Source organism: Corvus cornix, chromosome 9, assembly GCF_000738735.6.
Source record: "Corvus cornix cornix isolate S_Up_H32 chromosome 9, ASM73873v5, whole genome shotgun sequence".
Classification (NCBI taxonomy): Eukaryota; Metazoa; Chordata; class Aves; order Passeriformes; family Corvidae; genus Corvus; species Corvus cornix.
This window is the reverse complement of record NC_046339.1, coordinates 11,579,098-11,591,232: the sequence shown is the minus strand read 5'-3', so window position 1 is coordinate 11,591,232 and position 12,135 is coordinate 11,579,098. Positions and strand designations below refer to the sequence as shown.

General features: G+C 46.3%; 1 protein-coding gene across 3 annotated transcripts in view; it reads left to right on the top strand.

Annotated features, from left to right (window-relative positions):
- The window catches only part of FGF12 (fibroblast growth factor 12), a 220,793-nt gene extending 210,086 nt beyond the window's left edge, over positions 1 to 10,707 (top strand). For all 3 annotated transcript variants that reach the window (XM_039556821.1, XM_039556822.1, XM_039556820.1), the window contains 2 exons: positions 1,412 to 1,610; positions 10,364 to 10,707. In XM_039556821.1, the coding sequence (XP_039412755.1) occupies positions 1,412 to 1,610; positions 10,364 to 10,482 (318 nt within the window). In that variant the 3' untranslated portion in view covers positions 10,483 to 10,707. The remainder of the gene's footprint in view (positions 1 to 1,411; positions 1,611 to 10,363) is intronic.
- Positions 10,708 to 12,135: the final 1,428 nt, after the last annotated feature.

The following is a 12,135-nucleotide window of genomic DNA, read 5'->3' as shown; positions in this document are numbered from 1 at the left end:
CTTCTGTAGCTTCAAGCCTGCCAGGCTCTGCGGGTCTGTTGCACACTGGATTTATTGTCACACCAGCAACACTTTATATAACCCCCAGCTTGCTTGGGAACACGTTCCTGAGTGTTGCTGAATGTTCAGAATGTTCGCTCTTAAGGTCTGCAGTAAATGTGTGGAATTACTCCAGATGCTTTGCTCAGATGTTGGTCATGGGTTTTCCATTGGCAAGGATGGAGAAGCTCCCGAAGACTTGGGAGTGACAGAGGTTTGGGAGGGAGAATCACTTGCCTGTAGCAGCATCTGCCTTCACTCACAGGGCTCAGAAATGCCTTGTCTGGGACCTGTAAGAAGGGATTTTTTTGCTGAAACAGTTTTGCTTCAGAAAATTAACTTTCATTGTGGCTTGAACTTTTTTTGCAAGAATAGTTTTTGGAAAGTTAGTTGGAGAATTTGTTTGCCCAGGATAAGTTTTCTGCTCAATATCAAAGTCTGGGAAGAAAACCCACCCCACTAACAACCACATCTGACTCACTGAAGGTTTGGAAGCCCACTGCCACAGAATTCCCTGGCCAGTCAGATCTTTTAAAAGAGATTTCATGTTTCTCTGTTGAGAAAATCTTGAATACTGGCACATAACAAGTACTAGTCCATATCTGAGTGTAGTTTCGTCCTGGAGACGTCATGCAAAGCCAGCACAAGTGGCAAAGGCAGAGCCACTCCCACAGCCATCACAGGCTCAGGGGATGTCCTGGACAGATCCGTATGTGCTCTGCTCCAGGGCAGGTGTGGAAATGCTTCTCGGTACCTGAAGAAACACCTGTGCCAGAAATCTTTAAAATTACTTCTTTCTCTTTATTGAAAGATGTCCAGGCTTTGTGCCAGCATTTCCTCGAGTCGCTTTTGAAATTAAATAGTTTACTTGCTTTTGTACACCCCTTTCTTTAAATCCTCTTAAATGGTTCAATAACCTGCCCTTTGCCTATAAGAATTTGAAGAAACCTCAATATTTTAGACAAGAAGCATTGTACATTTGCTCATCACAGGGAAGGTATGAGCAAAGCCAGGGGAAGGCATCAGGAACAGCAAGGCTGTCTCTGCTTCTCAGCTCTCTTTTTCTTTCTTTTGCTTAGTATTTCAGTCTAAAGCCTGGCAAATTTCTGACTTTTCCTGCACGTTTTTCATGCCTGTTCACTGTAGGCTGTTTTGCAAACCACAGCTCTGCCAGGGAAGGAGAGCCTTGCCTTTCAGCCAGGAGGTTTCTAGATGGGTATTATTGCTGTGAGCTGGCATTGCTGATCCCTGTTGTTTTCTGTTGTTAACTACAATGCGTGACCATTGTGTATCACTCAGTGATGCCTAATTTAGAAGATCAGTGATTAATTCTTCCACTGCTTTTTCTTCTTCTCTCTTTCTCTTACTGCAGGATGTTTTCACACCAGAGTGCAAATTTAAAGAATCCGTCTTTGAAAACTACTACGTTATTTATTCTTCCACGCTGTACCGGCAGCAAGAATCCGGACGAGCGTGGTTCCTGGGACTCAATAAAGAAGGTCAAATTATGAAGGGAAACCGAGTGAAAAAAACCAAACCCTCATCACATTTTGTACCCAAACCCATTGAAGGTATGGAATCTGCCCACTCTCTTCCTCAGTGGGGTTTGGGTAGGGGGAGTTAGCAACTCCAGAGTCAGGGTTTCATGGGTGGGGGTGTTGGGCTTCGAGACCAGAAAGCAGGGAGAAATATTTGTAACACTTCAGGTAAGTGCTGGGCTGCACTGTTAGCATTTCCTCTGCTTTCCTTCTAGTCTCAAAGGGGTTTCTTAAATTTGGGATGCTAAAGGATGAATTTAAAAGCCGGGCAACACAAGAAATTACTGGTAAAGAAAAGCAGCCAGCAGTTCCAAAGGAATGTGATGCAGCAGTGATCATAATGTTGTCTTCTCAGAGGATTTTGCCAATGTATTTCAGTTGGTTTCCAGTCCCATATGGAGTCAGTAGAGACAGGATTTATCTCACCTGATTTTAGACTTTGGCACTCTGTTCATAGTAACAGAAGAAAAATGGGTCCTACCAGCACAGCTGTGGATGTTCTTTATATGTCTACCATGAGATAACTTAAATCTGTTTTTCCTCATATGTAAAGACATCCTAGTTAGTCACTGGGGGGTAGAGTTGTTGTCCAAAGTTAGATGGGATGCTGTCGTGCCATATGTCTTCATCACAGTGTGAGGCTTCAGTGAAAGTCATGGAGCTGAAGTTCTGTCCTCCTCCTGATGCCTGTACACTCTCTGAAGTGTGCCTCAGGCTCCTGCCAGGACATTTTGCTTTTTGTGGGCTGGCCCCTGATAAATGGAGAGATAGTCTGATAAGCCTAGTACTTAACAGGTACTAACTAGGTTGTGGAAACAGCACTTTTTATTACTTGCTTGCAAAAAGCACTACTTTTTGATCCCCAAACTAGGTATGCCTTTCTGACCCCATCTTAGTCCTGCCATTTGTCCCCTTCAGGAACACAGCAGCCTGGAGCTGGCCTTGGCTGCACAGCTCTGTGCTCCCTCTCACTACCCCATGTTGGCTGTGGGAGAAGGTTTGAACTCGTGCTCTCCTAACAGGTACCACTCACAAGTGGTGGAGGCTGCAGCTCACTGCACACAGCAGTAGCCTTTTTAAAAGCTTCCCAGCTCAGGGGCCGGCCGGTGTGAGTGTGAGGAAAAGACCATCTGAAGCAAAGCACGAGAGAAATTCAGTGCAGCATTCCCAGAGTATCTGTGGCCTTTGAACAGGAAATGGAAGTGTTGAAAGAGCAGAGAATGGCCTGGAGCTGCTTGTCCTGTGCTTGTTTTCAACAGCTTCTCTGCAGCCAGGAACCTTTTGTTGTTTGTCTGAGGCATTAGTGGGATTGGTGCCCTAAGCCCTCGTGTTTTGCTAAGGAGCAGGGCCTGCTTCAGGCACGGGGTTGGTCACCAGCTTCTCTCTTGCCTTGACCAGGAGGAGAGTCTTCTGCAAGAACCAGCTGGGATTCCACCTCCTTCTGGTATTTGTTCGCTGCCTGGCTGGGTGTTGACACTGATCAGTGGGATCCTTTGAATCCACCCTTCTTTTCTAATCTAGCATGCACGGTGTTTGCTGAACAGCTCAATAGTTTCCTTCTGCGTGCATTAAACTAGGCCATTCCTGTGGCTCTCCTCATGGAAAGCCTTGCCTTAACAGAGCTGCCGACCCACAGCAGAGATCTTACTGCAGCAAATGCCTCTCTGGCTTTCATTTTGAATAACCCAGCCCAGCCCGAGAGCTTCCCTTTCCCGCAGTTGCATCCTCCCACACTTGCTTCAGTCACAGCTGTCACATAACCTCCCGAGCGAGTGAGCGCCTTGGAAGTTGGCAGCCAAATTAAGGGCTCCTCCACTCTTTCCCTCCTCCACATGCTTTGCAGTCAGGCTCTGTGAGCGCTGCTGCATCAAAGAGCTGGCAGTTTCCCAAGCCAAGGCACGTGTCAGCTTCCCAAAGCATTCAGCTGTCTGGGACTGTGGCTCCAGACGGAGGACTCTGTTCCCAAGCCTAAGATTCATTGTAGGTAGCAGAGGCTTGTGGGGAGGGTTGGAGTAAAACCCGCTCATCTCCACGTGACTTCTCTGCACCGCATCCATCAAAGTTGCTGTGAGCAGAGCTTGCAAAGCAGAGATGTTACAGAATAGGGGCAATTCCTACCCTGTTTTAACAGCTTTTTTCTCTCTATTATGACTCCAAGGAAATACTCAAAGCACTCTCCTACTGTATTTGCATGTCGGTTCTGCAGAATGCTGTGGCTTGCCCCAGCGTGTGGGCTTTGCTGCTTATTCAGGACACAGCTTCCATCCACAGTAACACCCCCAGGTTTCCTGTTGCTGGGTACCACTACCAGCATTAGCTCTGCCACGTGATGGCTGACACAGGAATGTGTGCAAGGAGGAATTTGCTCCCCCTGGGAAGGTGTCACATCCATTGCTGGGAATCACTTCACCTACCACTCAATGGCAGTTATCTCTGAGATGAAACTTCCTAGATGCTTCTGATGTACAGAAAAATTATGCAGCAGTTTAGTGAAGAGAGTGTTCACAGGGAAGGGAGACAGAAAAAAACCCCAGATTGCTCCCCAAGCTCATTTGATTCCCATTATTTCATCCTGCTTTCTGAATTCAGAAGTCTCCTTGAAATTGCAAATGGACAGCAAACTAATACATAAATAAGATGTATCCTCACAGATAATGTCTAAGTACTCATGGGAGTACATGTGCATATATACACAGTGGTATCTGGGTATGGATGTGTGTTATCTGTGGCTTTTAGCAGCTACAGCTTTCTGCTGTGTTAAACACTCAGTGTTTTGACTCACATAGATTGGCAGGATGCTGGAGGTATTCTGTACAAAATTCAATAGATACCAACTGGAAAAGTTGGGTTTTGGTTGGTAGGAGGTTTTTTAGTTTAGTGTAGGTAGGATTTGTTTGTTTTTGGAAATAAGATTAAGCTTAATCAATATGAAAGCACAAAAAACTTACTAAGTAATAACAGGAGAGACGTTAAGTTCCTCTCCCATCTGTGCACAGGCAAAGCCAAGGCAAACAGCCTGGTAGGCAGCAGTTGATGTACTGTGTGGTGCCAGTTTTGCTTCAAAACACACATACGCAACACATTTCTTTTTATTTCTGATCACTGATTATTTGAGCTAAATGAGCCCTAAAGTGAAGACCTTGAGATTGAACTAGACTGCACAAGAAATGAGCTTGAGTATAATTGTCACTTGGACAACAAGCAATCTTTTAGAGACATTTCAGTCTCTTTAAGTGTCTGTAATGATTAGTGCTGGAACAACCCTACCATCCACAGTGCCTCTTGTTCTTCTAAATATCCAAATCCATCTCAAACAATGTGAGAAGTTTCCAGTCATTTAAGTAGGAATGTTATCAGATGCTTACTGTGGATATGCTCTGTTATTTGTATTTCCTTCTCCTTGAAGACGTAACTTCCAGATCACTCTTCCAAAGAGTTATATTTCCTCTCTCTCCTGGCCCAAGCTAGAAAACATTTGGGGTGGCAAATCTGGCCACAGAAGCAGAAAACTCTTCCTCTATCTAAGTCAGCAGAGCAGCCCCTAACTCTGAATTTATGGTACTTCAGCCCTTAAGATATGAACACATCTCAGATACAAAGTGACCTGTTAATGGCTAGTCTGGATCCATTATTACCACTGATGAGTATCCAAGCAGCCGGATATTGCCCAGTGTCATTCCTCAGGGAAATAGCATCCAAGCTGTGTTAAGGCAGAGTCCTCAGATGTTGTAAAGAAGTACAAGACACTGTTGACTAGGAAAATGCAGTAGGCCTTGTGAAAATGCTTCAAGGTATCACCTTAATACATAAAGCATAGAATCATAGGCTTGTGTTGGAAGGGACCTTAAACTACATCTAGTCCCAACCCCCTGCCATGGAGAAGGATGCCACCCTCCCCAGATCAGGCTGTTCAAAACCCCATCCAGCCTTGCTTTGGATGCTTCCAGGGATGGGGCATCCACAGCTTCTCTGGGTAACCTGTGCCAGTGCCTCACTCCCCTCACAGAAAAGAATTTCTTACTAATGTCTAATCTAAATCTCTCCTCTTTTAGTTTAAAAACATTCTCCCTTATCTTATTACTACCTGACCATGTAAAACATCACTTTCCCAACATCCTAAACAGTATTCTTAAAAAATCAAACCTCAAAATCTCCACACTCTATCAATCTTTGCTAACAGAGTTCCTCTCTTGGGTCTGTCTTCCAGGGGGGAGGCTTTGGTATGTTTTCTATCCCACACTAACTCACTTGTTCATCTATCAGACTCTTGATCATCTTATTAGATGGCAAACATGATGTATTTTAACCATGATTTTGCTTGGCTTTTTGCCATCCTGTGCTGCCCTTCTTATCTGAACAAAGTGTGATTCCACCTGGCAGCATCCTTCACATTTACCACCAGACACACACAAGCTCAAATACCTCTGAAATGCATCAGCTGGGATTTAGAACAGAGTAATTAGAGGCAGAAAACGAGGGTGCCTAATCACTCACTCCCTGCTGCCCCTGAGTGCTGCTGCTCAGGCAATTAATTCTCTGCACTGAAGCATTGGCAAATGCAGGCACTTGGGCAGATACCAACACCCAGAGCTGTGGCATCTGTCAAGGGAAGGAGCCCTTCTCTGGGCTGCTGCTAGAGGATGTGTTCTCAGCCTTGCCCAGACCCAGCCAGGCACCATTTGGCACAATGGTGATCCTTCAGGGCTGCCCACCTGCTGAATGGCAGCTTAGAAAAATTTTGGTTCCTCCTAACTCAAAAGGGTCTGGGGCAAGGAAGGATACAGAGTGAAGATGGGCGGGTGGAAAATATCTAAAGTGCTTAATACACTTTTTGCCATATTCTAGAGAAAGGAAATGGAGTTTTTTGCATCCCCTGAACCTCCTCAACTTGCAGTGATGCCAAGTGAGAAACTCTAGGGTCAGGACACAAAATGATGCTTCCCAAACTCAAGCAGTCCCTGATGCCCAGGGTGATTTCAGTGTCATCATGTGGGTGGTGTGCCAGTGCCATGTCTGGGAAGCAGAAATGAGAGTGGGATCCTGTGCCAGCACGTAGGCAAGAGTTTGAGCTGTTTCTGGGTGACAGGCAGCCCCTTCCACGCCTTTGCCTTCAGGAAGAATGGTCCCTGCCACCACCTTCCTCCTCACTTGTACCCTCAGTCTCCTTCCTAATTGGTGAGTTTGTTCTTTGTGCAAATTTTTCCCTTGTGCCTGTGAGTGGCAGGCACTGTGGGTTAGCAGGGGAGCAGGGAATTGAAAGCTGCAAGAACCAGTCATGGGCACAGCTCCACTGTGTTCACCCCCTTCCATTAATGCCTGCAGCTCTTCAGCAGATCAGGCTAACAGCACTTTCCAATTAAAGCATGAATATGGATGTGTTGATTGGAATCTGGGGCATAGGAGCTGATTATCTGATTGAAACTCCAAAGCATTAGCTTGGTTTCCAGACATTAAGGGCTGTATTTGGCTTGGTGTGTGGGTGTGGGTGGGTGGGAGAAGCAAGGCAAAGCAGGGAGGGAACTCTTGTTCTAGCTGAATTGCTCATCCCTCCAAAACTCCTTGTGCTGTGTGCTCCAGCAGACCTCCCAGGCGTCTGGGTGTGCCGACTGTCACACTGCTGCTGCTTTACCTCAGTGCAGGTGACAGGGAGGTGTGTCTGCACACACACACATAGGGGTCCCAAAGAGACCAGCCAGTGAGTGCTGCAAGTCCTGGACCCCAAAGATGTACTTTCAAAGCTGGGAAGATCTGGGCACTCACAACAGTCCATTTGCAAACACCCTCTCCCCAGTCCATGACTAACATCTCCCCACGTGAGTCACGCTCAGACTTCCTCAGTACAAAGAGGAACAAGCTGCAGTCCAAGAGCCTGTGTTGCACAACACGTTGGGCTGTCCTTGAAGCCTTGTGCCTGTGCAGATGCAGGTGTACACACCTGTGTGTCACAGTGCAGGGGCTTTACAGCCCCTGCTGAGCCATGGCCACAGCTCAGCACTCGTGCACAAGCCTCTTGAGTGGGAGAATATCCAGGCATCTCTTGTGCATGATGCCATGTAAGTACTGCATACACTGATCCTGTAGGTGTATCTAAATACTGAAAATATGCTTGTCCTATACTGCTACAGATTTTCTGGCATGGGCTGTTGGCACAGCCTGTCTGGTACAGAGGGCTTTGACAGCTCTGTCTGAAAAGCTCAAAGTGAGCAGTCTCCAGCCATGCCCCACATCAGTATTTCTATCATGCACTAGACTGGAAGATAAGCTAATAGTTCCTGCCCTATTTGTTTGCCAGGTACAGGGTTTCCTTCATTTGTAGCTGCAAATGTTGTTTACTGCTGCAGCTTGCTTTATATTCATTACTCTGTGGGCCTTATTAAGCAGCTCAAGGTTTTTGCCCAGAGGCCGTGTTGAGAGGCACGGAGTTAAGGAAAGGCAACATGCCATGGTGCTGCTGCAGCATGTATGCATTCACCTGTGTTCAGTCTCTGTGGTTAAGCATCTGGCCCAACCTGGTGGGTTATTGGGGAGGGGTGTGGGCAAGATGAGCTTTTTACGTGCAGCTGTCTGAGGGAAGAATTCATGGAGGCCCCTCCAGTTCCAGCCTGGGACCAGAGATGTCAGGATGAAGGCAACAGTGTGCTTGAGACAAAACTGTGTATGGAACATCAGGGGGAATGTCAGGGGCACTGGGACAACTCTGGCACAAATTCGTAATTCTGCTGGGTAAACATCACATCCGAGAATAAGGTGAGTCACAGAAGTGATGCACACCCTCAGTGCTCTCCAAAGACTCTGCAACTCAGGATAAGAAATCACAAGGGCAGAGGTTTTCCTCAATTGTTAACTGTTTCATACTTTCTTTAGGATTTTATTGGGTACTCTGCCACGACAGGCAAATTCACCATTACCGTGTTGTTGAGCGACACTCTCCAAGATGTGAGGGGCACTCAGGACTGAAAGGGGATGTGAGGGCCCTTTTGCATCTCTTGCTACCATGCTATGTATTGTCCTTGCAGCATCTGTTGTATGGGCATGATGGGCAGTCCTGGCAGTGCTCATCCTGGCCCAGACCCATGGGACAACTCCTATGTTTTCTCTTCTTTTCTAATTTTCATGAAAAAAATGGCTCCAGTACCAGTAACAGTTTGCAGAGCAGTACCTCCTTTGAGCCTGGCTGGGAGGCTGTTTGTGTGTATGTGTGTGTGTGTGTGTGTGTGTGTGTGTGTGTGTGTGTGTGTGTGTTTAAACTGCTTTAAAAGCCTTGCATGAAAATACTCTATGGGAAAAGTAATGTTTTTTCACTGCTCATATATTCAATTCAATATCCCTCCTATTAATACACAGTTGACTGCACTTCATCTCTGTCCTGTATTGTTGCACAGTGCTATAACTATTTATCTAGTCAGGAGTAAAAATGGAGAGCAATAATGTCATTTTCAGTCTACCTCTAATTGCTGGGATTTATTTGCAAATCAGGGGAGATTATAGATACAAGGCTTACATTGCCTTTTCATACATGGGGTATTTTTTTCATTTCTTAGATAATTTTTGAAGTTTTGTTCTTGTTGCTTACCCAGAACCAAACCCTGATAGGCTCTGTCCTGTGTTGGAGCTCTGTGCCATTCTTTGTGATGTGACAACTTTACAAAATTAAGCAGTGCACAATCATTTCTTTATTTCCGAATTTTTGCAAACATCTGGACATGACATTTGCAGTCTGGACCTACCTTATGTTCTCAACTCCATTGTGCCTGCCTTTGAGATGCTTCACTCTTTCAATCATGATTATACCCTGCCACATTTGCAGTGAGCTCATCAGAGATGCTCCTCTTGGTGTGGGCAGCCCATGCCCCTGCTCTGGCACACCTCACATGGCACAAGGACAGCCGTGAGGACTTACAGAATCACAGAATTCTGTAGTTCCTGTGGACTTAGTCCCCCTGGTGAGTTGGATAAATGCTCTGTCCTGCCCAGGACATGGGGATGAGCCATGCCTTGGGCAGACATTGCCTTCTCTGGCTGTCTGGGCTCCAGCAAGTACATTTTTATAGGACATGCAGTGCATAGCCAGGGTCTGGAGAGAAGGTGCCCTCCAGCCACCCTGTTCTCAGGTGCTGCCAGACAACCACGCAAAGCTGGGACAGCTCCTGACTTGCTGTCACTGAACTCATCCCATGTGTCTGCTCACAGCCCTGACCTTGGCTGGCTGGCTTGATTTACAGAGGAATAAATAGGAAGTGCCGAGAGCAGACCTCAGCTCTCGGCCGATGGAGCCAAATGGGCTCGAGTCACCACTTCAGATCCACAGCTCAACACCCAGAAGGCTTGCATGGCTCAGATGCAGGTGTAGTTCTGATTCAGGTCTCAAGGGCTTTTGTTGCAGGTCAGGGGCTGGGAACCAGGTCATTCTTGGACCTGTGGTTAGATAATAATCAGCATCTCAAGGCAATATATGGTTCTGTGAGCTAAAATGTTTATTTTATATATATGAATATAACATGAAAAAACTGTTAAGCACATAAAACCTAGAAAGATTTATCTGTGAGTAGTCAATCCCGTTTCTCTCTCTGCCTTTGAAAGAATCCAGAGACAGCAGCAAATGGCAGTGAGGGCAGGTAAATGGATCCTGCTCAGTAGCAGGAGCTGCTGCTGTGTCATAGAGGTTTTGTAAGTGTGTGTGTTTGCAATGGGGCTGGAATTCAGCATCATATACAAAGAAATAATTTGTTATGGTCACGACTGTCTGTGACTTCAGGGCTCTTAATGGGTGTCTCTTCTGTTTGCAGTGTGCATGTACAGAGAGCCATCGCTGCATGAAATTGGAGAAAAACAAGGACGCTCAAGGAAAAGTTCAGGGACACCAACCATGAATGGAGGCAAAGTTGTTAACCAAGACTCGACATAGCTGACAAATACCCTCCCTTCTTCCAACTCCTCCCCTCCCACCCACCTACCCACCCCACCTGGCGAAACCACACTGAGACGATGACAACTGAGCAAGGCAGGACCTACCGGTAGTGGCTTGGAGTGTGAACTCCAGAATCTTTCTTTGTGTAGGACGAGAAAATCGAAACCCAGATCCTGCCTGTTGCAACGTTTTAAAAAACAACAACAACAACAACAAAAAAAAGTGAAGAAAAAATGTTTTAAATCAGGACTCCATTAACATTTTCAAAAGCAAACTGTTTGCTCTGTGATCAAAGGGGGAAAAACAAATCTCATCTCTGCATAATAATAATAATAACTAATAAATATAATAACAATAATAATAAAGATGTTACCTTTAAAAATAAAACAAAGCTTTTGGAAAATTGAACTTAGCATATGATGTGCAACAAATATGTGGGAATTGCATCCTGGGACTGTGCTTTCTGTCTTATCCTTTCACCTCACGGTCACATCACTGTTTTTAACATCCTTGCTTCCCTGGGGATGGATGGGATTTTTCACAAAGCAGGAAAGGTAGGGATGCATTATGACTGTGTTTGCTCTGCTATCAGTAAAATATGACCTGCCCAAATTAGGAGCCTGACAGTTATGGGCAATGAAGTAGCTACTCTGTATTCAGCCTTTTCCATCTACATTCAAACCCTGCGTAGTTATTTGTTGCTAATGTCACTCCATGAGTATGTTCGACCCAAGTCTGGCATTTTGTGCCTTTTTATCATAATTATTTATATTTATAGGCTTGTTTTACTGTATTAGTTGCCAGGGGAATTTCAGAAATGGGTTTTCAGGTCTCACAGGATGAAGTGATCATATTTATTAGGGTAGAGTTAGGAGATAAAGGGCAGGAGGGATAGCTGCTTGCTTTAAAATATGAAACAGATCAAGAAATGCTACTGAAATCCTTGCTGTCAGACGGAAATGGTGAGGCATGTGCTGTATGAGAGGGTAACAGGATTTCAGCAATGGAATGAGGGATGTGGGGAGGGAGTAGATGGGGTGTTCCTAAGGAGGGAGCAGGTATAGGGGAACATGGGTAGTTGTGCCTGTCTGGCTGTGTTAGGGTGAGGACATTTCCTTCTAGCAGCTGGGGTCTCCCTAAATGTTCTGGCTCCACACTTACCACGCATGTTCAAAGCAGAGGCTGCAAACCCCTCCAATCCCCAGCCTTATCACTGTGATGGTCTGAGGCCCCTGAGATGCTGCAGCCTGGGTATGGATGTGGGCACGAGTCGTGCCAGTGCCAGGGCTGCAGATGCTGGAGAAGCACTTCAGAAATCGCAAATGGGGAAAGGCCAGGGCTGAGCCCACCTGCAGTAACCATGGCTTTGGTGGGGACTGGCAAGGCCCTCCCTGTCTGGCGCTGTCCTTGTGTGTCAGGGGTCAGCAGTGAACCCTCACTGCTGGGTGGGGCTGAAGCAGGGCAGTGTGGGCTGCTGCCCCATTTTCTGATCACACACATTAACTTCAGGCTCTGACCACTTTTGGCTGCCAGGGCCTGCAGGCACGAGCAGCAGCAGCAGTGATGCAGCTGCTGTGATGAAAACAGGCACTGCCCTGGCCGATGGACCTGGGAAGCCTTTGCTACTCAGGCCATGGGCACAGGTCCTTC